Source organism: Vollenhovia emeryi, unplaced genomic scaffold (genome assembly GCF_000949405.1).
Source record: "Vollenhovia emeryi isolate VEMERY1.0 unplaced genomic scaffold, V.emery_V1.0 DF939124.1, whole genome shotgun sequence".
Lineage (NCBI taxonomy): Eukaryota > Metazoa > Arthropoda > Insecta > Hymenoptera > Formicidae > Vollenhovia > Vollenhovia emeryi.
This window is the reverse complement of record NW_011967242.1, coordinates 3568800-3593939: the sequence shown is the minus strand read 5'-3', so window position 1 is coordinate 3593939 and position 25140 is coordinate 3568800. Positions and strand designations below refer to the sequence as shown.

General features: G+C 46.8%; 2 protein-coding genes across 3 annotated transcripts in view; one reads left to right on the top strand and one right to left on the bottom strand.

The window, feature by feature from the left end:
- LOC105569494 (GATA zinc finger domain-containing protein 14) overlaps nt 1-25140 on the bottom strand; it is a 49154-nt gene that overhangs the window by 21922 nt on the left and 2092 nt on the right. The window lies entirely within an intron of this gene.
- On the top strand, nt 14-1725 carry LOC105569496 (pilosulin-4-like). 2 transcript variants are annotated; one of them, XR_001009514.1, is made up of 4 exons: nt 14-211; nt 292-309; nt 388-592; nt 946-1725. XR_001009514.1 is itself a non-coding variant. In XM_012026008.1 (3 exons), exons 1-3 carry the CDS (start codon nt 77-79, stop codon nt 397-399), a joined length of 165 nt encoding a protein of 54 aa, XP_011881398.1. In that variant the 5' UTR covers nt 14-76; the 3' UTR covers nt 400-596. The 2 variants fall into 2 exon arrangements, 1 of the variants encoding a protein (XP_011881398.1); XM_012026008.1 differs by lacking the exon at nt 946-1725 and having other exon boundaries at nt 388-596.

The window sequence follows — 25140 nt, the reverse complement described above, 5'->3', positions numbered from 1 at the left end:
CGCTAACAAATGACAAACGTGTAAGCCATTCTAAGAAGCCACCAGAGTTTGAGTTTTTTAAATAAATATTTTAACAATGCAACTATCGTTTCTATCGTTAGTTTTTGCCATAGTTTTCGTTATGGCGATCATATACGCACCCGGAACGGAAGCAGAAGCTATATCCAACCCTGATGCGATGGGCGGAGCCGAACCGTTCTTGATAGATACCGTAAGTATTAGTCGTTGTATATTTCAAGCTTATTCTGTAGAATTCTTTCTCTCCTATATAAACGAAACATCTTTTTTCAGCTTACGAAACTTTTTGGGGTAAGTATGCTAACACATAGACTAAGAATTTTCATCGATATCTTAATATTAACGACAATCTGTCTTCTTGTACTTTAGAAAAAGAAGTAATATTTTACGTGGAGCAAAATTTAACTAAAACTCGCAACCGAGAAGCTGGAAAAAAGATTGCAGTAAAAATGTAGGATATACAAAGGATGCATATAATTAATGTGTATTTTTAAGCAAGAATATAAATTATATTTGTAAGCTTCTATTGCATCTGTTCTTTTCATAATTGCAAATTAAACAAGAAGGTTGCATCGTGAGTATTGTATTTCATTTAGTAGACACATAATATTTTAGTGTTACTATAGTTTACCGATTTATATATTCAAAGTTTCTGTCGTTAATTATATTCGGTTAAAACGGAAGTGATCGAAACGAGAAAAATGTTGACGTTCTTTTACATTTATTATGTATTTTTAGAGGCTTAAGTTATTCCAACTGTGACTTATTATTCTTATAATACGTTATTGCTCGTTTGCGGACGTAATAAAATAAAACCGACAATCGTGTACATGTAGTAACGTGAAACAAAATCGTGAACGTACTGTTATCCGTCGGAAATATCTGTAGCTACATAGTTTAAAGCATATACGTTTTGTGCACATATAGAGGCGCCAGTGAATGGACTCAATGGCTGGTATTCACAGTCAGATCTTTTATTTAAAAATAAGCACGTCTTAAGTTAATCGCACGATGCTGTATGGAACGTTTTATTGGCTACGGAGGAGCCTGCAGATGATCTCAAGACGATCTTATCATAAATGTTGAGATCTATGACTACCGGACAATCTGAAATAATTTGCCGAGTGTGACCATTGTCAGGCTTCTCTTTAATACCGACGTGTGCAATATTTGTGACTTACTTGACCATCTCTCGGTATACTACTCTGTAGTATGCTGGTAATTTCTTGACGTTTGCATTACCAGCCTAGTCGTAGGGTTTGCGCATGACTCGCAGAAGATGTCGCGTCAATGATCCTTTCGATAGCGGTCTGCAGAATCCCGGAGGGATGGCTGATTCGCAGTCATTTGGACTTAGCGAACCCACGCACCCAATGTAATAAACATATAAAGCAAAGTCCATTTAAAAAATAATACGCAAAATATGAATAAAAACCAGACCTTCTATGCATCTGATATAAAGACAATAAAAGACAATGAAAACTGAATAAGTATTATAAATTATGTTTAGCCTGTCAATTGCACTTATTCATATAAGTACATATATTCAGATTTGTAGTGAAAATCTTGTAGCGCATCTCACACGTTCAGATAATTTGACTCGGTTACTCGTTACAAATTGTACCTAGCTTATAGTTTTCTATCCATTCGATCACATTTGTCCACACAGGAAGTTTAACAAATAAAAGTATATCCAGAGTTTTTTAATTATGACTTTTCTCTGACGCATATCCTGCGTTAAAATAATTCCTGATACATTTCATTTGTACAAAGCTGTGGTGATTTAATTTTCAGCTTACGCATATAACATTACTGTTTAATAAATAAAAATATTCCGTTCGCTTTATCATGTACGTCTTATATGCACATACAATGTATCAGGTAAAAATATCTGAATTCGCTTATCCACGTCTGAAAATGTACATACCGCACTCGTATAGAAAATATGTTTGAAGAAGTAAAGGGACTCGCGGCAAAAGCCGCGATAATTACCGCTTAACGGCGGCCGATCTTTGATCCCGCGGCAGAAGTTGGCGCGATTCATAAACTCGGCGCGTTCTTTAGCGCACTTCCTCGTTCTCTCGTTAATTACAACCAGCTACTACCGCCCGACCCTTACGGGGATCGGCCGTATGTAATATTACACCGTTTCTTTCAACGAGCAGCATCAGCGGCTGCGCGCGTTTTTGGAAGCGTGCACATTGACGTAACATGTTGAATCAATAACGGGCGTATTTTCGCGCAGATTATCGGATCGGCTTTGCGAAGTCGCGTGGAAAAGTTTTCTCGTATATTTCCATTCCTGATAAATCAATACGAATTGAATTGCCAGAATTAAATGCGATTTTCGGGATGCTCGAGCCACCGTTTAATCAGCCCCCCGTCCGGCGTTGTTAATAAATCCTCGAACAATTTAGCCGCACGCGTGTTGCGAGGGGGATTGAGTTACTTGTTACTCGCAAAAAGTTCGTACCAGGCGGTTTGCATCTTCTTCAGAGGCCGCGGCGCCTCATAATTCACTTAGACTGAGCCCGGCCCGTCCGCATGTTGGTCGAGACAGCGGCAATTACGCCCTGGCCGGGGCAAAAAGCCGCGCGCACTCGAGCGTTTTTAAACTAAACGCCAACGTGTAGCGTGCCTCACCGCCGCCGTTCGTCGCGTCGCGATCTCGCGACGACGGAGACGGGCCAAGCTCCGACCTGTTCCGTCCCGGAACGTGGGAGCTTCGGAATTCGAGAACGAGCGTAATCGCGGGCTCCGATCGAGCTTAACGAGCTCGGGAACAAAGCGAAACTTAAAAAGGGCCGCGACCCGCGCCGCTGAAATCGCTCGCGCTCCATATTTGTTCGCGACGACAGTTCCGTCTCCATTGTTTCTCCTCCGCGGAACGCCGGAAATTAATCCGCGGGGATGAGAAAAAGCGATCGCGCGCGCGGAACGATCGATCGCATTCGGACGGAGCGGACGGAGGAATTCGCTCGCGGGCAGCCCTCGCGGTGCCGCGCCTCGCGTACGCGAGCGCGAGCGCGTCCTCCTCCCGTCCCGTAATTTATTTAGACGGTAGCCAGACAAGAGGACAGGCTCAATTACACCCGTGGCAAAAAGCCGCGCGGGCCGACCGCCGCTTCCTCGTACGACGTGCGTGGTCCGCGGCCCGCTCGGCGAGGGCAGGCGAGCCGAAACGAGGCGGGACGAGGGACGCGGGATGAGGCGCAAGTGTTATGCCGAGGACAACGACGCGCGGATTTGCGGCCCCCGTGTCGCCGGGAAGCAGGCGGGCATGGCACGAACCCCCGGTCGGCCCGTGTCGTGTTCTCCGTCAGTCGAGCGCGGCACCGCGATCATTAGAGGGGACCCCTTTGTCGTCCGCGCGACGTGCGCAAGCGACGCGGGCGATGCCGTTTAACGACGACATCCGACGCACGCCCGGATCGCGACGCGCGGACGTCCGGGCGACGCGGCCGGAATGCCCGCCGACATTAATCGCCCTTCGGCGTCGGCGAAAAACCGTATCGCGAACGTAGGTATTGCGAATGCAAACAAGAACGCCTCGGCGGAACTCGAGTAACGAGGTCTCGGTTTTTCGGGGACCTTTCCGACATTTTTTTTTTCTCGGGGCGTTGGAGCTCGCGACATAGTTATCGGCGTCGTGAACGTCATGCGAGAGATCCTTTTAGAAAATACATTTCGTTCGAGATGCGCGGCTGAGAGCAAAAGGAATATTGGGGAAAACGATTCGATTGCCGAAGATACGATGAAAGTTGTCTATTGAAATTGTAAGATACATACGTAGGAATCTTAGAAAAGACTAATTAAGGCCCGGTTTTTCATTTTCTGGTAAACTGTTAACCAGAGCGAAACGAAGAAAAAACTAAAGAGTTACAGAGCTGAAGGCTTGTGTCCACGATGCTAGAACTTGGTCCAAGTTCTGGTTAACAGTTGGTCCAATTTTCTGGTTGACAGTTAACCAGAAGATGAAAAATCGGTCCTAAGGAGTGCATCATGTAAGAGAGCTTTTGCTCTACAAAGGCCTGAGTCCACGATGCTAGAACTTGGACACGGACCTTAAGGAGTGTGTTCTGCAAGAGAACTGTCGCTCCATAAGCTTTAGCTCTGTAAATCTTCAGCTCTTTCTTCTCTCTCTTCGCAGTTTCTCTCCCGTTCTACATAGCTTAAAGAGATACAGCGTTAAAAAACAAAAACGCATCGAGTCAAGTGTAATATAATAAAAATCTTGGAAGTTGCGCGCTCTCAAGTCACGATCGAGGATGCGTATTCCTCAAGGTGGCTATCGAGGCGCGATCTGCTCGCCGCGAAGCGAGTTCGCGGGAATTGCGCTTCTTGCGCGGCTCGTACAAAGAGGATGCAGTTGGCTGTTCCTGGAGGAGGTTTCTCGAGGTGGTTAATCGGCCGGTTAGCGCGCGGGGGGCAGGGGGGCCCGCTCGAAAACAATGGCCCTCGTGTTGATGGCAATATTTTAATGAAGTTAGCGAGTTCCCGGTATACGGACGGCGTATCCCTCGCTCCTCGCCAGTTCCAGGAGCGTAAACGCTCCAGAGGTGGCGGAGACTTGCGCGCGCTGGCACGAAAGAGAGAGAGAGAGAGAGAGAGAAGGGAGGGAGAGATTGAAGGAGGGTGTGAGAGAGCAACGGCGAGTCGACAGGCGCCACTCGGCCACTGATTTCCACTTACCGATATCGCTCTACAAAGCTGCCTTCATCTGCCAGCCCACGCGGCCGTTCTTTCGTTAAGACTCGGTGTCCCGGCTCTTGCGGACTTAAACTCGCGGAAAATGAGTTCAGTGCTATCAGGCATTATGCGAGCAAGTCGAATGTTGTATAATCCATCTCGATGTACCGATCACTCGAGTATGCTCGAGTACTGCTTTTATAATTTTATATCACTCGCGTCGATGAACTGGTGAGAAACTGCCGGCCTGACAAAAGTATATTTCTTCACTGGACAAAAAATCTGGTTGCATTAATTAGAAATCTGGTAGATTCTACCAGTCGTCTGTTGGAAAATGGACGAATTCCTTTAAGATTTACTAGATGTGTAGTCTATCAAACTTCTGGTTATGAAATATCGAGCTCTATCGCGACAACTAGAAATTCTGTTTGGTTTAAACAAAATACATTCTATCGTACGCGTCTTGTTGATACAATCAAAGCGTTTTTCTCAGTGTTACATTTCTATATTGCAATACAGTATCGGAATTATCTTTTGTGCTCGTTCGGTTCGACCCATCTTTTCGAAAGTGTTCACGAATCCGCTTATGCAATAAAATTCATTATAATCACTGCTCGAATATTCACAGCGAAAGAGGTGGATAATAATTACCGTTAAGCGTGCATCAATCGTAAAAATACGACGGCGATTCACGTGTGTAAACAAATCGTTTTGTATGCATTGAACGGAGGGCAGGCGGGATTAATTTGATCGATGCTTTGCATCTAAAATGAAGATTTGTAGAAGAACGCGATTATCGTACTGTAAAAGTGACAAAAGTGTTTTTAAATAGGAGAGTCATGTTATCGTGTTTGCGCATCACGGCAATCTGCGCATATTTTATAAGAAACACGGGGCCCTGAATAAATATCTGATCTAAATCCTGAATAAAGGATTTCGAGCGAGGGAAAACATAAGTCTGTAATTTGCAGGATTCACTTTGGACGCAAGCCTTTATTCGAAGTGACCGTGCAAAATTACAAATACAATCTAAATCCTCATTAATTGTTATCACGTGACGGATACACGCGAGAAAAAGAAGAGACGCGATGTTTCTCGCTTTAAGATCGATCGCTCGATAGATTCGAGGGATAATACTTTGTTTTTTAATTGCTTTGAACGCATTGTCGCGCATTATCGATCGGACGAGCGTTATTGAGATTTTCCACTTTGCAGTCGGGGGTCGAGCTAATTAATTTGCCTCCAATTAATTACCGACAATTGCTCTCTCGTTCTAATTACGCGCGCTCGATTAGAATCTGCGAAAGTTACGGCCGAACGGAGCAATCTTAAGGTCCCGGCACTCGCATGCGAGTTCTCGTGAACAGTATTACTCGTGATAAGACTTGACCACAATGCGCTCTCGCCGTATATATGCGGCGGAGATGCATCGCGCGGGACTCGCGATCGGCCCGTCTCGCATGCGAGCTCGGATATTTCGCGGCCCGATCTTTCTTTCACGTTTCGCGCGACGACGCAATAAATCTCGCCGCTTATAATCCGGAGCCCTTATTTTCGACGTCGTGTCTAACGGGTGAGGGGAGGGGGGGAAGTCCGAATAAATTATGCAAAGGAACTCGATACACTTATTGTTGGCTCGCTATTTCTCAGACATCAGTCCTCGGTCGAGATCACGCCCGACGTCTTCATTCGATTCATTCATCATACGAGCTCGTTTAACGACGCCAGAATTATCGGTCTAACCGTACAACGAGCCGACGCGAGCCGCGAGGAACCGCGCGAAGCGTCAACGGCGCGACTACCAGAGTTTCTACAGTCTCCACATTCGACGTTAATTTTCCTGAAATTTCCCTTCCTGAATTTCGCGGGACTGATCGAATCCGATAGCACGGCGCATACGTGTGCGAGCAAATAACGTGAGTAACGTTACGTGCACACGTACATAGACGAGCCGTCCAAGCCGCGCATGTATGTTAGTTAGGTGGACCGAATACAGATAGGACTATACGGGGGAGAGGGAAGAGGGGGGTGCCAGAATCTCGTCTCCGAGGTCTCGGAGAGGGATATTAAGGCCAAAGCTATCTGATGGTTTCTCCTCTCCTCTCCCGATCCCTCGTCCGTCTCCTTCGCTCTCCCGGCGATTCCTGGCTTCGAGAGGGCGGTTTCGCGAGAGACTACGGGCGCGGCGGCAAGAGAGAGAAGACGGAGGAAGCCACGACCCGAAATTACTGCATCGATCCCCAGCAGACTCTCCGTGCTCCACCTTAAGCGACAGTGGATGAAACCAATTTCGGTCCTTAAGCCCGTCTTACGCGTCGCGATTCGGCGGCTTTCCGTTGTCCCGGGCCTTGCGACAAGATGATCTCGATGGTTTCGCAATTATGACGCAACCTTACGATCTTCGTCGCGAGCGTGAATTCGCGCGAGTGCAAACTCCCTTTCTTTTCATCGAGATACGAATTGTGCGCGCACGCGGACGCATCTTTTTATATTACACGTATACGATATTTGGCGCGCCTCGTGTGCATTGTCGCTCGTTATTTTCTTAAAAGACAATTGAGATTTCCCCGGATTACAATAAGTATTACTGTGCATTTCTCCGCGTTAGAGAACCAACTAGGCCGTTTCGCGTTGCTCTCCTTTCTCATCAGACTCGGTTCTTTTACGGGATAAGCTGTCGGCGGGATATTTTCCGGAGATGATACACTTTACGACAGATTACCAAGTTTATGACTTTCTTCGACGTTTTCGCCGCTTCTTCTCTCGTCTACGGACTCGTTCTTTGCTCCGTAGCGTTCTTTGAACTCGCCCTCGCGTTTTACGATCACCTTCTCTCGTGTGTATATTTTTTTTTATTTTCGCCCTTAGAGCTAACATTGGCCGTCATTTAAAAAAAAATCTTTCCTCTTTGAAATCACCCGCAGTACGATTACATCGTTATCTTATCGTTAGTATAAAGTCTGTTACAATTGTGAAGATGAAGTCGCGAGATCAGAGCTTCGTTGAATAAACTTTGATATACAAGTAGATAAAACGAATATGCGAAACGCAGTGTTAGAAAATAGACGGTGTGTAGCTATGTTGAGAATATATTACGATTGTTTTATATACATTTTCTAAATTTGCCTACCGGATATCTGCAATGTCCTAGACCGTGACGGACATCTTGTGTCACAGTTTTAGACGGTTTTCTAATTTCGAGGTGAAAATAAAGTCCGATTGAGAAATTACTAGAGATACAGTAAGCAATTTCTCGAGTTTCAACGTGGGACAAACGTGTACTGCCTCAACATTTCGTATCGGTTCTGACTGTCTAACACAGTTTGCTTAATAAAACGCGAAAAATTAAAATTGAGAGAGAGAGAGAGAGAGATCCAATTCGCGTTCGTCTTATCGTGCGATAACGACGATAGAAAAATTTCGTCGAGCGGCGTTATCATAAATTGAATATCCTTTCCGACTTCTCGTTCGCGCTCCACCAAGTTAGTGGAAGTAGCAATCCGACTTTTGAATTAAAACGCCCATCGGGCGAGTATCTACCGTGTACGAGCGGACGACTTGCCCTCTTCCTATCGCTCAAACTCTCAGCAAAAGATATAAAAATTTAATTCCTTGCGGAGAATGACGTGCCGCCGGCGCCGCGAGCTTCTTTCAGAGATCCTTTCCTTTCTTCCGTCTTCGCTTTCGCCATTCTTCCCCTGCCCCTTCATTCCCTCTCGCTTCCTCTCTCTCCCCCTCCCCCCCGTAAAGGATCTTGCCATAGTACTCGGTCCTCCGTGTCCATCTATTTTTTAAGCTCCCCCGCGTCGGAAAAGTTTTTCCATTTTTTCAGTCGTTAACGGGATCGTTTACGAAAAGTTAACGTTCCGCTTGTACTCTTTGCAGCCGGAGAGAATTCGTGAAAAGAGCGTCACGCACTTGCCGTGTCACGAAATTTTTCATGTTGAAATTAAGTATCGCCGTTCAAGCACGCTGAACGCTCCTTTCGTAAGTTGTAAGGAATTTATAAGCAATTGTTGTGCATTATTTAGAATAAATTATTATTAAATGAATTATTTACACGCGTGTGTGTCTGTGTATTAAGAAATAATAAGTTAGTTGTTGTATTATAAAACGCATAATGGCATGCACAACTTTTTGCACACTCCCGCCTAGCTTCCGCGGCTTTAATTGATCCGTCTATCGCGATGTTCCTACTGCTTCCGTTCGCCTCGTTTTTGCACTCACTAATTTAGCTTCCAGTCTTCATTCGTATGCTGTTGACTTTTGCGTGAATCGATAGTTTTGCGTTCTGCGTGCGGATAAGCCGGCAAAGAAGTCTTATACGTCGGCGAAGACTTCAGTGGAGTCGTCTATCTCGTCCGGTAACGCCTCGTAAATGCAATTAATAGCGTTATCGATCAAGGATCAGCGATGACTTCGACGTTATGCAACGAGAGTGTATTTCCTCTGGAAGCCTCGTATACGATTAATAGTGCACAAGTCGGATGTTGTATGTAAAAGTTTTTTTTATCGACAAGTACGATTTAGAGAAAAAGAACAGTGGATTTTCCTTCTCGTCGGTGGAAGAAAAAAGTAAACCGTCGCTCGCGGAGCGGCAATTCGGTCGATTTAATTCGACGGGATTCGATTTTTGCTAGCCGGGCTTTTCCATGGCGGAGCGCGCGCGGCCTCGAGGAGCGGTGAAAGATATCCCGGATGCGTTGCTCTCCGGTAGGGTTTTGTAAGGAACAGGCAATCTCTGTCTACGCTAGATAACGCCGCCGGGGGTTGCTCGGGGACGTAGCTTTTCATCTTACTAAATCACCCGCCGACTACCACCCGCTCTATACCGTCGGCATCCGGTCGACCTGGTGTATTACCAGACTCAGACCTAAACAAGAAGGAAACGCCCCCGCAGTTTGTCGCGGATGCTTGGAAACATACGTTTCGCGCGGCGAAACGATCGAGCAACTTGATAGAAACGCGGAATTATAAAACATCCACCCTCCCTTGGCCCGCAGACCTTTGAAAATTTGGCAAACGGGTCGAACGGGAACGTTGTATTATTGCGTTTACATGCTGGTTCCCGGTGTTAAGCAATGCCCTCTTTTCCTATTTCAAGACATATGAGATACACTCGATTCTCTTGGCTAACAGAAAGTAGCTGAACAGAATAAAATAGAAATGTTCTGCTGGTATTACAGTACACATAAACATCGAGTTGCACGAAAGCTTAGGGGATAAAAGAGGTTTTCTTAAATAACTGCTTGCGTGACATAAGAGAACGAAATCTTTTCGAAAAATATATTTCTTTAGCGCTCTGTTTAAACTGACCTGATATCAATGTAACACGAATTGAATGTAGACCAGGATAGAATATCGAGCTGCAGGATTTTTCGGGCAAAAATTTCGTGCTTTCGACTTTCCTTCGCCAGTAATCCTATCGATCCATGTAATCTGTTCCTCGTTGCGCGAGGGAAAAGGGGAGTTTGCCCGTCGACTAGTGACATCACTGGGCCATACATCAAATCGTTATCAGTCCCGGTTTCTCCCTCCTTCATTCGGAGGGGCGAGAGACGGAGAGAGACAGTTCGAAAAGAGATGGAAAAAGGGGGAAGGAGATTGTGAAAAGATAGAAAGGGAAGAGAAAGAGGGAGAATGATGGACGAGGGAAAAGAGGAACGAGGGAAAATATGAGGTATGAGAGGAAGAGATGATGGCAAGGGGAAAGAAAGGGGCGGAACAAATCGAGAAAGAGCGACAGAGAGAGAGAGAGAGAGGTGTTTTTTTATCGTCTTCTGAAGCTTCTTGCGAAAGAATCAAGAAACGATCTTTTATCCCCGCGATGTGCACGTCACGCTAAGTGTTGATGATGAGCCGTAATGAATTTCGAGCATTACGTGAGAAATGTTTCGAGCGAAACGCAGCGTCCGAGTGATAAGCGTTGACGCTCTCGCGCACTCAGTTTTTTCCGCGAAATAATATACAATCGAGAGGCGCGATGACAATCCTCGAAAAATATTTCTAGATCATCGGGAGGGATGTCTCGTAACTGTGTTGCAAGATTTCCGAAGTACAGGCGCCACTCTAGTCGGCGGTATAATTTTATTGCGGCAGATCGAATCGGACGCCGGTCGTTGCATCCGCCCCTACGGGTGTCAATCCACCCCGGGGCGAAAGTCGTGGCAGGACGAGGAAAACGTTACGGCGCGGACGAAGAGGAGCCGCGCGCAGAAAGAGAGGAAGAGAGGGAGAGAAAGGGAGAGCGGATAGAACGGAAACTGAAAGCGGGGGCGGTCGGTATCTGACGAGATAAGGGCGCAATCTCTGGCCTCCTTCCCTTTCCCGTGTCTCTTTCCATCCCTTTCTACCTCTCGTCCTTCATCATCCTCGCTCTCTACATCTCTTCGGAGCGAGAGGTGGAAGAGCTTCCCTCGTAGAAGGGGTTGAGAGCGAGATGGCATGGAGTGAGGGAGACAGGGATGAGGACGATAGAGAGAGAGAGAGAGAGAGGAGGGGAGGAAGAGAGAGAACGAGAGACAGAGGGATGGGAAAGAGAGAGAGAGAGAGAGAGAGACAGAATGGTTGCCAGGCAACGATGAGAGGGGCGACCAGCAGTATAGATCGCTATCCGGCCACCTCCTCAGGGGCGGGTTGCGTGGGTGGAGGAGGCAAAACCCCCTTAGCAAGATGGCTTTATTACCCTCCGTCGAGGACTCGCCGATGTCGCTGCAGTAACTTGGTCCTCGCTCTAGGAAATGACGCCGGAGTTAGTACTTCTTGTATATAGATACGTAAACACGCGCGTACATGCACCTTACACTCTGCATCCCCCGTTGTTTCCGCGTCTTGAAATCTTTTGATTAATCCGCGCGAACACGCTACATTACTTTGTAACATTATGACGTTAAGGGAAAAATGAGCCGCAGTTTGGTTGTCAAGAGGTAAAAACAGAGTACGTAGCGTTTTTCGGGTTGAAAGGCATTGAGGTTTACGCGCGAATATATACTTTTGTCACAACGTTGTGTATCAGTATTACGTAACCCGAGAGATTATGCACGAGATACTTCGACTTTTAATAAATATTGCACAAGGCGTTTCAAATGCTGATGAGGGTGTCGCCGCGACTCTGTTCTCTACGTCCCTCGTAAATATCTCGCTGCCCGGTATAAACAGACTCCCGCTTCTAGTAAATCGCGTCTGCGCGCGTCCACCGCATCTCTTCTCTCGGGACGTGAATTTCATCGCGGGTATCGTGAAATTTCGCTTGTCGCGGAACCGGCCCGCCTCGTCGTCGTTATTATTACAAGTGGGAGAGCAGTTTCGCGGGAGAGAACTCCGTGGCGGGAGAGCAGACGAGAGTGGTTACAACTTTAATAAGTCCGCTCGACTTTGCAGCACCGGCGCGTCGAGTCAAGTCGAGTTGAGTCGCGTCGCGTCGCATTGCTTCAGGTTTGCCCGGCCACACCGCGACGCATTCTCACGGCGGCGAATTCCGCCAAGTCTCTCGGCACCAACTCTCTCGGGCAGCACAACACCGGAGATGGAACCCCAGACGTAATTTCCGGTTTCGACGCGGCAGTCGCGCGTTAGCCGAACCAAAAGACGATCGCTCAGCGAGCGAGATAGTCCGAGATAACTCGCCCCCTTGCGGCTTTCTCTTCTCTTTCTCCCTTCTCTCGTGTTATTTCACTTTACCCTTCCCGTATTTGCTTCTCGCCTCCCCCCCCTTGCGTCTCTCTTTCTCCCCGCATCCAAGATTTATCTCTTTATTTTTCCTTCCACCTTCGCGAGCAACGTATCCGCTAGACTTCTTTGTAATGATTGACGACAATACTGTACTAGATAGATTTCGCTATTCTCTCAAGAGTATCGATGTTCGATGATACTCGAAATGTCAGAGGTAGAATCGAGGTACGACGCCTTAAGTCACTTTAAAACTGAAAAAGCGATGTTAATTGCATCGTTAATATTCATACTTTCTCGGTTTTATCAACAACAGTTGGCAAATTCAAAATACTATACTGGGGAAAAAAAGTAGTTGTTGTAAATTTGTGCGATACTTGTTTGAAACGCTTTCAACCCTTCGCGCTATTTTTCGTAACACGAGTCGATGCGTGGGGCCTTGAGAGATTTGAATACAAGAAATCAATTTATATCTTTCACATCGAGAACCGAAATATTTTCTTCGTTTAATTAGGTTTTCGGGTTCACGTAGAATATTAGAAAAGACCTTATTTTGGAAATAACATTTAACCAGACGACCGCGCGACGACTGCGGAGGGTTAAGGAGTCAATTTCGCCTCGAGAGTCTCTGAGCGAAGAGGGCACCGATGTATCTCGGCAGATGGAATGGATCGCGAGTCTAAATGGTCCAAGTCGTGAATACGTTTTTACTGCTGAACATCCGCAGGGGCTTCGACGTATCGCCAGCGAGCGGCCGCGCGGCCAACATCGCATCATGAATAATAAACGAAAGTATCCGTCGTATATGATACATGACAACGGCGCCGCGAGTAAGGTCCCGTCGTGTAAATCCTTCGACCTTACACTCGGCTACCATTTATTACGGATACATGTGGCCGTAGAAATTTCTGGCGAAGACCTAAACTGAATTACCGCGAAGATAACAATTGGATTAATCATACGTCCGTCGCGAAAAAAAGTTGTACACCCAGAAAGAAAAGAGTCAGTTAGCTTAAACAAAGGAGATGCGTTAAAATCATATTTCTTTGAATCTATTAAATTTGTATTTACTCCTAATAAAACATCCCTTGGGAAAATGTACCTTAGGAAACCTTAAAATTTTACTTTAGAAAAATAAGAAGCGGGAAAAGTAAATTTGGACACTTTAAACCTTTATAATTAAAATAAAAGTCTAGTAGAGTCAAAATTCAAACAAATTTGTTACAAATTTGTTGCGAGTCACGGTAGTCAGTAGATAGCTCTCTTTCTTCATCGTTAATTTATATGTAAATAAGAATGTAACGCAAATGCAAGGCGGATGTTGGTTCGCTCAGCTGAATCTAATAGGATCGTATTACATTATAAAATTTCTTTCCTTAAAAGCGGCATTTGCAAGGATGTTTTAATTAAAAGATTCCAATTTTCCAAATGTTCCAAAGTCGAGTATGAAAACATTAATATCTACGCACTTGACGTATCTTAACGTATCGTAAGAAACGTTTGGTTCACTGCGTATCCGCAGTGAACTGTGGCAGCGAAATGAATCGGAGCGTAGTAAAAAAATTCATCCCCGCGGCCACTTTTGTGCGTGAGGTTTTATGAATTTATCTTCGGGCTCGCGCGACATTGCGCTCCATCGAAGGCTTACGTGAAATTTCCATTTTAGTGCGTTTCCCTTGTCGATTCGCGCTCGCGCAACAAAAGGGACAGCGAGATAGAGAGCTCGTAAAAACAGACGACGCCTTCTTCGGGAGTAGCTTCACCCCCGTCGGGCCGGCCGTTGGCGTAGATGTGTTGTCGGGGACTATAGGCGAGTTCGAGCCCGTCCGTAAAGCGCAGTTAAAGTTTTAAAGGGCAGTTAAATTTAAAGCGAGTTAAGCCCCGAGTATTATAACGGCGCGTGCCAAGTAGAAAGGAAGGGCCGGCCAAGGGGTTGAAGCGGGAGATGATGGATGTTTAAATTTCGTAACGTAACCCCTTCGACGGAAGAGGGAGTGCAAGCTCGCACGAAAACGCTCGTCGATCGGTGGGCGGAGTGGGAAACTGCGATTTCGTCCATTTTTTTTCTACGAACTTTCGACACAATCATGTGAGAAAATTCTATTAACGACAAGCGCCCTTTCGCACAAGTATCTGCCCGGTTGCTATAATCTCCTCCCCCTCCTTCTCTCTCTCTCTCTCCTCCCTTGGCCCTTTCGCCTTTTATCGTTTCGTTGCGCAGACATTACGGCATTTTTTTTATGATCCGCCGTAAACTCGCAGTGATAGGAATTTCGCCGTTTCTCGCGCCCTTACCTCTAGATATCGAGCATCTCAGGGAAAATTCTGACTGTCGGTGATCGTCTGCCATTGTCTCGCATGCGCGGACGAACTCGACCTTCTTCTTCTTCTTTTCCTTAATGGCACCTGGAGCCGAAAGGGCTCCTATGGCCACGGCTAACCAATAGTCGTCATAGACGAACTCGACCGTTGACAGAATTCTCATGGGTATCGAGTACGATGCTATGGATGTCATAGCCGATTGGAGCATTGAAATGGTAAAGAGGGGACTTTGCAAACAAGCATCCCACAGCTACGGACAAGCACGCCCGCCGACACGCGGAAGTAAACCCTCGTGGCACGTCTTGCATCACGTATCCTCTTTTCTTTTCTTTTTTTGTATTCTCCTGTAACACCGACGCCTCTTCTTCAAAAGCTCGCCGGTCGATGCGCGTAATTCGCGCTACGCGAGCGTCGCAACCGCAGCTTTTGTGTCTACGTGTAATCGCATCGCGTTGCGAAAGCAATTTTAAAGTTGAAAATATGAAGTTCAGTTCAATTTTCGCGACGATTTCCTACGTGAAAAATATTTGCTAATCCTTTTCTCTACAATTGCTTATCGAACGATTATTTTTATTTCATTATTGGATTCACGACCGCGTCGTAAAAAACATAATTGAGGATATTTTAAGTCGATTTTTCAGAATGGGAGAAGAAAATCTGTACGCCGGGCATGTATCGCGCTACGATTTTTAACTATCGTTGAACCGCCCTATCTTTCACCCCCTTTTCGCAGCATATTGTTATCGTCATGAAATGACTCGTATACTTGGAATATTTCACACGCGCTATAGTCCCCCTGGCCCGGTCATCGCACCCTTGTAAAATTTTTAAACTCCGAAAGGGCTACTGCCCATCTTGAGTTACTTATTTATTAACCCATCAATTTGTTAGAGCCATTGTGCAGCCGCCACGTTTCTCATCAATCTTTCTCGTTGCGCTCGTGCACGTGTGCGAGCATGTACGTCTGACGTCAAGCGTTTTCTGCGAATTTACGTTAAACAAATCAATTTTAAGCAACTTGATCCGCTGAGATATAAATAATTTTGTGCCGACTAATTGTTTGATGCTATTATTTTGTGAAATATACAATTCTATTTATCTAGTTACGTGTATGAAATTAAGAAAAATAATTGCTAACAAATGTTCCAAAGATTCTGTCCAGCAGATTCGGTGTTTTCGAGACACTTAACATTTTTCTAATCTAATATATCGAGCTGTTGACACTTTTCATTTCAATTTTCTCCGATTGACGCTTCCCGTTTAATACTTCTCGTTGTTTCCGACGACACGCGAGCATACTTATGACAAAACGATGGATAGTCGTTCAGTTCATTATCTATTTAATGGAGCGAAAATGAAGTCGGAGCGATGCTCACTTCCCATGTCGGCGAACAAAGAGGAACGTCACCATGGAGGGTATCGTGTCGCACTCGTAAACTACCGCCGTACAAATCGTCGAATGGAGAGCGCACGCGAGTCCGCGATGACGACCGGTGAATGACCGTCATCGATTAATCGTGTCAACCGAACTGTAAGTAAAATGCCAACGAACGCAGGCATCGTGACAATCGCAGCCGCTGGGCGACCATCGGAGAAAGTAGGCGAGCGCATCCGACGGTCCTCGTGGGGGTTTTTTTTTTTTTACGGAGGTTCGAATTTACGCGGCCGTGATGCCGGATTGTGAGCGTGAATAAATTCCTCTCGGCGCGTGTGAGCGCGCATTTTAATTAAGACCGTGCGCGCCGCGATGAAAGACAGACGTCTCCCCGCGCGTCCCGGTAAATATCGCTCCGAGATACACGCGTGAGATTCACGACGTAAACATATTCCACCCTCGTAATTCAGGATGGAAAATCACCGAGCGTATGAGAGGTTCACAAAAGAATTTATATCACTTAATCGGACAAGTGTACGCAATCTCAAGTTTGCGCTGTCGGCGCAAGTCCAACTGTCTCAAGTTAATAAAAAAATATATAGGGACGTTATCGCAAAAACAAACTGGCTCGCGATCGTCGAATTCCACTCTCGTAATTCAGGATGGAAAATCACCGAGCGTGTGAGAGATTCACAAAAGAATTTATATCACTTAATCGGACAAGTGTACGCAATCTCAAGTTTGCGCTGTCGGCGCAAGTCCAACTGTCTCAAGTTAATAAAAAAAAATATAGGGACGTTATCGCAAAAACAAACTGGCTCGCGATCGTCGAATTCCACTCTCGTAATTCAGGATGGAAAATCACCGAGCGTGTGAGAGATTCACAAAAGAATTTATATCACTTAATCGGACAAGTGTACGCAATCTCAAGTTTGCGCTGTCGGCGCGTCAACTGTCTCGTCGCAGTTATACTTACTTGAATTGTAAAAAAAACAACAAAATTTCTAGAGAGACGTTATCGCAAGAACAAAGTGGCTCGCGATCATCGAACAAAGGGTATTCACGCGCGCACATGAATAAGTTTAGGGGATGCGATCGAATAATATTATACAAATTCTACGGAGGGATAACTTGCCCCGCGCGTGAGTCCTACGGTAAACTCCGGCGGTGGGTGTGTTTGTTTTATGTCGGCAGATCAAATGGGATTTACGAAATTCGCTCCCCGTTGCTGTTCGCGCCGGCCTAACGTTCCGTTCTCAGGGTATTTACGCGACGTGTCCGTTAACGCGTCTAATAATGTTCTCCTACGCGCGCCCATCGTCGAATACATCGTCGATAATTTGTGCCGAGGTCACGCGGCGCGAACAGCCGTTTTTCTGTCTTTCCCCACGTCTGCGTTTGTGTGCGCGCGCCGGAAATTAATATTTTCCCCGACAATACGTCGCGGCGTTAACGTCAAGATTGCATTCAGATCGCATCGCGCGATGCACCTTGATATCCCGCTCGTTGCTAATGCAATTTGCATCCCATTACGGGCGCGCTCTCGCGAAATCAAGACTGCCTCCTAATTATTCCTTGTTCCCTTCTTCTGGCGGAAGCACGTTTATCCATTACAATAATAACCGCGCGCGTTACGACCGTACAACCTGCCATTAACGACGCGACGACGAGAGCGCGGCTCGCCCGTTGTCTCGGAATTTTGGCGATCGATTCGGACCGATCGCGAATTTAATCGCCAAACAAATTAGGCCCAGCCCGGTAATCGGTCGTGCGCGAGGCGCAGCAGGTGATGCGCAGCGTCTCCTGAATAACCAATAAACTCGAACGATTTGTGCGGCAATTCATACGCGCGACTATACGAGATCACGACTGCGCACAAGAAAACGATCTAATTCAGGAAATCCGGCATCTTTCCTCTCTGTCGTAAAAGGCAAGGCGTCTTCAAACAACTGCTCTCGCTTTCCGCGATATAGATTTGCAAGACTTTATTTGGTTAATTTATAATTTGGCGTTGATGGGCTTTGCGTGTCTCAACAATCGAACGCGTGGACAATATCGAAGTATAAAAAATAAAAGCGTAATTTGCAGATGCAACTTTACATGAAATTTGCAAAAGGAATCGCGTACGCGACATACTCGTTAAAAAATGCGAAAGGTAGCGAAGAAATTAATGAAAGATTCTCTCATCGTGTACGAAAAGCTTAAGATAAAATTTTCGATGGCAATTTCGGGGACGCGCGGTTTCGCGATTTTTTTTCAGCCGTCCGACTCGTTGCGATATCCGAGCGCGTAAGCTTGCATCGGCCATGCGTCTTGTCCGTTCCTTTTTTTCTCTTTATGCCGGAAACAGATGGGCGCGCGAACCCGAGATCATTAGGAAGAGATTAGAGGTCCGAAGCCAATTAAAATTTTCGTGCCGGCCAACCGACTCTCGGTTCGGTATCGCTGTGTACACACGGTGCCGTATCCGCGTGTAAGTACGTTAACGTAATTACGGGATTGCCGCGAGGACGACACCGTCGATCACGTACGATAGTATCGATGTCGCGAGCCGAGGAATTACGATTTCTCGTTTACTTTCCCGCACTTCGAAGCGGGAACGTTCCATTTTCATGCCCTTCAGACGCTTCGCATCTCCTCGCACTCGCGCGCCTACCGTTGAATAGTAAAAGTTAAAGCAAATGCACGATCGCAAGAGAAAAAGGAGAAGACTGTCGTAATTTTGCATCAGTCTTTTCCGAGATACGACCACAATAGCAAAATCATGCTTAGGCCCCGCGGTTTCACCAACCGCTTAACTTTGAGCTTACCTTAATTCGTTCTCTGTCTCTTTCCGACTGTTACTCTGGAAAGAGACAAACGTGAATTAAGCTAAGATTAAAGTTAAACGACGTTTGGTGAAACCGCGGGCCTCAGCGATACGCGCCAAGAAAGGAAACCTGTGGGAAAACAAATTGGTTCTAGTTTTAAAGAAATTTTTTCGCGTCTTCGTCAGTCGAGATACAGTCTCAAATGTGAAAAGTAACTGAAGCGATTCCCGCTATTTGAGGGCGCGTCCGTGGCAGATCGCGGGGGCCACTTGTGAACGGCGGACGTTAAAAGGGCGCTTAGCTCGGGGGACCGAGGGGATGCTGGTTATTTAATCTTTAATCCCGACACACTCGAGGGTAACTCCGTCACCGATACCCCAGATTTGCGCGGTATCGCGGTACCCACCCCATGAAATCGTTTTCTGGGGTTGCTGCAACGTGGCCCCTGATCGATTCATCCAGCGTAGCTCTGATTTTATTCTGTCGCCGGGGAGTCATTTCGGCGCCGTTCCGAGTATACATTTGCAAAATACCTAAAACAACATGCATTTATATTACCGCGTCAAACACGATCGACAGAAAGTCGATAGTATAACATAATTTCGACACTGTCGATCGATATAAAATGCGACAAATATGTAAGAGTTCTTTAAATTAATAATTATACAGTTCCGATTGAGCCAGGATTAACGTGGTAGATTAAAAAAAGAATCCGACGTAAGTATCGATCATGGCGGAACGAGTGATCGATCTGATCTAGTTACGTGTTTAACTTGTCGGTTTAAATGCGAGAAGCGAGTTTCGCGTCTCGTAATTCCCAATGTTTGCCGTTTATGACTTAACGGATCTCTCGCGGCTAGCACATTCTTCTGCGAACCGCGATTAGTATACGAAATAATCTGCATATCCCGGCGAAGGAAGCTTGGACTGGCCTTGGGGAGTCGAAGTTACGCAGTCAAATAACAGCTTGCGCCGAACGGTCCCGTAAGATATTATTAAAGCTGAATTGCCGCTCGCAAATGACACGGAGATAATTGCGAGATTTACGAGGGTGCTTTCTTCCTCTTTCTCTCTATGATTAGTTCTTTCTTCCCGCGGAAGATTTATACTCGCGCTAGATTCACGTCTGCGTATTAACTCGGACGCATCTAACGTTGTATTCCCGCTCGGGATATGGTCAGCGATTCGCATTTCGCGGTCAGTCATCTCGAGTCGCGTCGAATAAATGGCTCGTTAGCAATTCCGACAAGAGAAATCAAGCGATTGTGCGAATCTGTTAATTAAGGGTCGCGCGTTCGCGCCGCCGTGTTACACACCTAACGACTGTGTATTTATTTGAGGCAAGAGATAGCGATCGCGAATACATAAGCTATGAAAAAAAAAATGACGATGGAAATGTAAAAGGATCCTTTATGATTATTGTAATTTCGAGAGCGCGCTCTTCCCACGTGCGGAAATTTTTCGCCGCCGCGCGGTAATCCTTGTTTGTTAATTGGAGTGGCGTAACTCCGCCGCGACGCGACGTGAGAAAACGAGAGTGTTCCTTTTTACCTATATATTTTCTATTTTCTCCTTCTGCGCGCTCCATCCATCGAGAGTTTCATTCCGTCCGAGCTGCAATCTCGCGATCGATTACGAAGACTTCAGCTTATAACTGACACTTCCCACTGCGACGAGACTGTTTCGTATTTCTCTTTGCGTAACAGCACTTTAAGTTTTAAGTTTTGAATTTTGCCTCGGCTCTTGTTCCTTCCCGCGTCGACGCCAACACCAATTTCACGTCAATTTGAGGGAGTCGACGTCGATTCGACATGATTTCTCGCTGGGCTTAGTTTCCTCGAATCCGCGATTTCACATTGGAGCCTTATGGATTTATTAATTGTGTGACTTTGGACTTTGCCGAAATCGCCAGGATCGTTCTTCGCGTCGTCGGCGTGAGAGTCTCTCGCGACTCCGCGGACCGACCGACGCCGTCGCGATTACAATACAGGATAATACAGGATAATAAGTATAATCGGATGTCTGATGGCTCGCGTAACGAAAGACGGGTAACATATTGTCCTGTTAGGGATCCCGCGTCGGAGAAGAGGATGCTGGGGTCGGTCGCGGCCCCGTTTCTCCACCGGCCGCAGGACCCCCCATGGGAACATTTCACACCGGTAACCACCGCGAACCCCCTCGTCCCCCTCCGCCGAGCCGACCCGCCCCTTCCTAACCCGGCGACAGTCACCCTTCGTAGTTTTGGTTACGCAAAGTCGATTTAGTCGGGGATGGTTTGCTCGCTGATTTATAACGTATGGAGCCGTGCATGCACTAACTAAGTCACGCCTGGAGAATCGCTCTTCTCGATCGTTCGCCATCGCTCTCGCGAGGAGAACGGCCCGCCGATAGAAGAGGCGCATTTATTGCGATATATAACTCGGGATAGAAACAGCACTGCCAGCCCCGACATCCTTATTCTCCTTCTGTCTTTTTTTTCTTTTTTTATACACCTCTTCCCCGCGCAGTGTCTAAAGTTGCGAGGTGAACTAATCGCGTAGGCAGAGTCGGCGGCCTCGGAGAGGCATCGGGTCACGATATTATAATGTTACGGGTACCTACACTTGACACACATACGCGCGCGGCTCGTGTACACGGGTTCGACGTATTAATAAACGTCAGGATTAATAATACACGAGAGAGAGGCAGATTTATATTTCGTAGCGGCGAAATTTCATTTCACCCCCGCTAGCGCCAGCGCGTCGAATCCGGCGGGCTTCGGCTCGCACGTGTGAAACGCGAGTCACCTCGTCACATTAAAATCCTCCTCCGCGGAAACGCAATCCTTTTTCTCCGCCGGCGGTGCAACGCCTATCAACGTGCATATCCCACATATGTTCCCGGGGGCCCGGAACATTGTCGGTTCATTAATTAAAGGTTGCACGGCGCGGTAACGGGGCGAAAAAGACGGAGGGGAGGCGAGAGTCCCTCGTCGTTTCTGACTAGACGACAGTCACCTCCACTCTTTCGCCGCCCCGCTCCTTTCCCCACCCCCGAGTCCTCCTTCGCCTCTCTCTTCCAGACACGGCACGTCCTTCGGCCGAGATGAAGATACTAGAGGTGGGCGGACTCCTTCGTACATAAATCGCCGGTCTCCGTAAGCGAGCGAGCGAGGTGCTAGGTTGAACGCCGCTAGATGAACACACGCGCCCGCGCGCTTGCGTGTGCGCTGCAGCCGCATTGTTAAACATTACACCTACGAGATGTATCTGCCCGGCGGCGCCTTCCACCCTCACCTGACGCCGTGCGCTCGCACGACTACCTTCCTTCGCGGTTACCGTCTCGTTCTCTCCCGAGCAGAGAGGGAACGGTGCTCCTCCGAGGATGCAATCCACGGTACAATTTCGCCCAAGTCGTTCGAATGTTTAACTGCTTGTTAGAAGGTGTGACAACCCAGGGTTAAAGCGAAACGCCGAACGACAAATTGGCTTGCACGCATGCGTTATTGTTACATTTGTGTATTACGAGATTTCCTTGGTCTCGAAGAAGTTGCAAGAGCGATTCTTCAAGTGCTACGTCATCGCTTTATGGTAGGTTTGATTTTAGCGCCCTTCTCTCCCCAAATTATCCCACAGAGATCGACACGTGCCGGTCGCACCCCTCTGACAGCGATGTGCATAAAAGTCGGGGTTTGTCACGATCCCCCACCTACTTTCCTTTCGGTAACCGGCCCTGGACTCACGGGATGAATGGATGCCAAGTCACCGGCGTCGCAGCGTCGATTCCATCCTATTGGACGGAATCAACATCCTCGAGTATTTACTTAGGCTGAAACGTTTGTTTCTTTAGGATCAGTGGCGATTTGTCTCTCGTCGCTTCGCAGCTACCGTGGATCGCGTTTGTTTGACGACCTTTCGTCGCCACTAATAAAGTTAAATATATACCCAAGCATTTGTAATCGTAACACACGCGCGACGTACGTGTATGAAATATAATTTAAGAAATAGATGAACGCTAAAATAAGTTTTGCTGTGTGAGTTTTGCCGGAATACGTTGCTTTCTCGATTCGTGGGTAACGTTGATAAAAATAATTCACGTGCTAAAAAAAACGGGAGAAAATAATTGGAGTATTTGAGCAGAATTTCGCAAAATTTTAATCTTCAGATATCGGATTTATGCTGGATTCTGTTTGCGTATCTCATTATTTTACACTCTACTTTCGTCTTGTCTATTTGTCACGCAGCGTTACTTCACTCATTAAACTAATTTCTGGTCTCGTACATGTAGCTTTAACGAATCCTGCGTCTCGAATATTGCGGCTACATGCGCGATATAGTTTTAAACTGTGGACTTGCATAATGTATGTCGCCATTCGAACGCGAAGTTTCCCATGAGTCTGCCGGTGCTTCCTAGCGTAATTCCGCGATTTAAAGCGGCAAGTTCGCCCCCGCGTTCGGACGCGACGGCACACGGGGTTCCCATATCAGGCATGCAAAGCTTGATGTATCGACGCTCTATGACGACGGCACGAGGACGCTGAATACAGACCGCCCACCCCTCGAAAGGCGAACGTCATCTCTCGACGCTGCAAAGTTACCCTAATGGGTAGATTAATCTCCGATAGCAGCGAATAAGCTAACCGAGGCCGTGTTGCGCAAGTGGTGCATTCACGACAGATTTATTCTTCTCGCCTTCGTCTCACTCCGTCACGTACGCCGTTATTATTCATCATCCCCTGTCCTTCTGTTCGACGAATTAATTTTTCACCGTCGCGCTTCCTCGCAGAAAATTTTACCACACCCAATGTTTTCCGCAGCGATCTGTCCTCCTCTCGAGGCGAATGCGGTACCGGCCAAAAGTATATCACCTTCAGGTCCTCCGGGCATAACTTTCGTCGAGGTGCACCGAATGCGCTTCAAAGTTTACAGTAGACGCCTGATAACGCGTACATCTTGCACACGAAGGGTAACGAAGTTTGACAAAGTGCATCATGATTCTTCAATTTTTCACTCGAGCACTTCAAAATTAGTTATGCCCAAAAGATCGAAAGGTGATATATCATTGGCCCGGCGGTGCTGTAACCTTGCACCAGAAATTTTGTTCCTCTGAGGGGCGTCTCGTCGAATTAAAGGATATAAGATCGTTCATCTCTCGCTTCTCCGAATTCTATTTTTACGTCTGGCCGTGTCTCGAACCTCCCGTGCGTTTCTCGATCCTGCCAAGTTCTTCCAGACGTTGACCGCGCCGTGCATCTAAATATCTCAATATCTTCGGGCGGCTCGAAAAAGAGACGGAACGACGGAACATTGAGAACTCGGCTCGTGGAGGTGTATCTCAAACGGGATCTTCTTGCGCCTCGCTTAAGAAAGCCCAGGTCTCGCCCGCGTTCGTGAGGTTCCCGGAGGGCGGCCCGAAATGGAATCATCGATCGATAGCCGATCGGCTCGCGGGGCGAACCTTTCAATCATGCGACACCTATCAACCGCGGTTGGCTCCCAGTGTTCCAAATGAGACCCTATGCTCCGGAACGGGCCACGGACGAAAAAGTGCCCCGGCCCTACGCGATGCTATCAGTGATTCATGAGAAACATTCGGATATATATTTGGATCGTCCCGGTAACGCGCGGCTCTCCCGTCTCGCGGTGAAACAACCGCGGTAATCTATGGCATCTCGCTCGGCCGGTTAGATAAACGGCGAATTGCGGCGAAATTCCGCGTGTCGAAAACCGAGGCTTATAATTGCGACGGCCGCGCGACTGATCGGCCACGAAGATCGCCGCGCGATTGTCCCCGTTACATTTTCTGCTTTGACACCGTCGCGCTCGGCGTGAGTTTCGCAAATGCGATTATTAGCTTCCAGCCCGAATCTTACGCATAATCTGTTGCGCAATGCACAAGCTGGAAATATGTTCTCAGAAACGACAGTATAGAATGCCGCAAAAAGATTCGTGATTGAATTTAGACGTTGAAAAGACCTGCTATCTTGTATTAGAATCCAGTCTCATAATAGAGGACTTTCTTCTACATTTAGAAATAATGAAAGCAAGAAAATATGTGTTTCATATGTTTGGTGGATTCGTCGGTTTGATTTGTATCCATTTTTATCAATGCAGACTACTTTAATTCTCGGTTAACTTAGTTTTTATCTTTTCTTAACTCTTAGGTCTATTTGGAAAACGATTAAAGATAAATTAAATCAAAGTAATCGTGGCAGCAATGTATCTAAGACAGTCAAGAGCGTTTTGAAAATCTAAACGTTATTAAAATCCTAGTTCCATG

What these genes read in the sequence shown, in the direction of transcription:
- LOC105569496 (XM_012026008.1), top strand. Translation starts at nt 77, where the DNA reads ATGCAACTATCGTTTCTATCGTTAGTTTTTGCCATAGTTTTCGTTATG.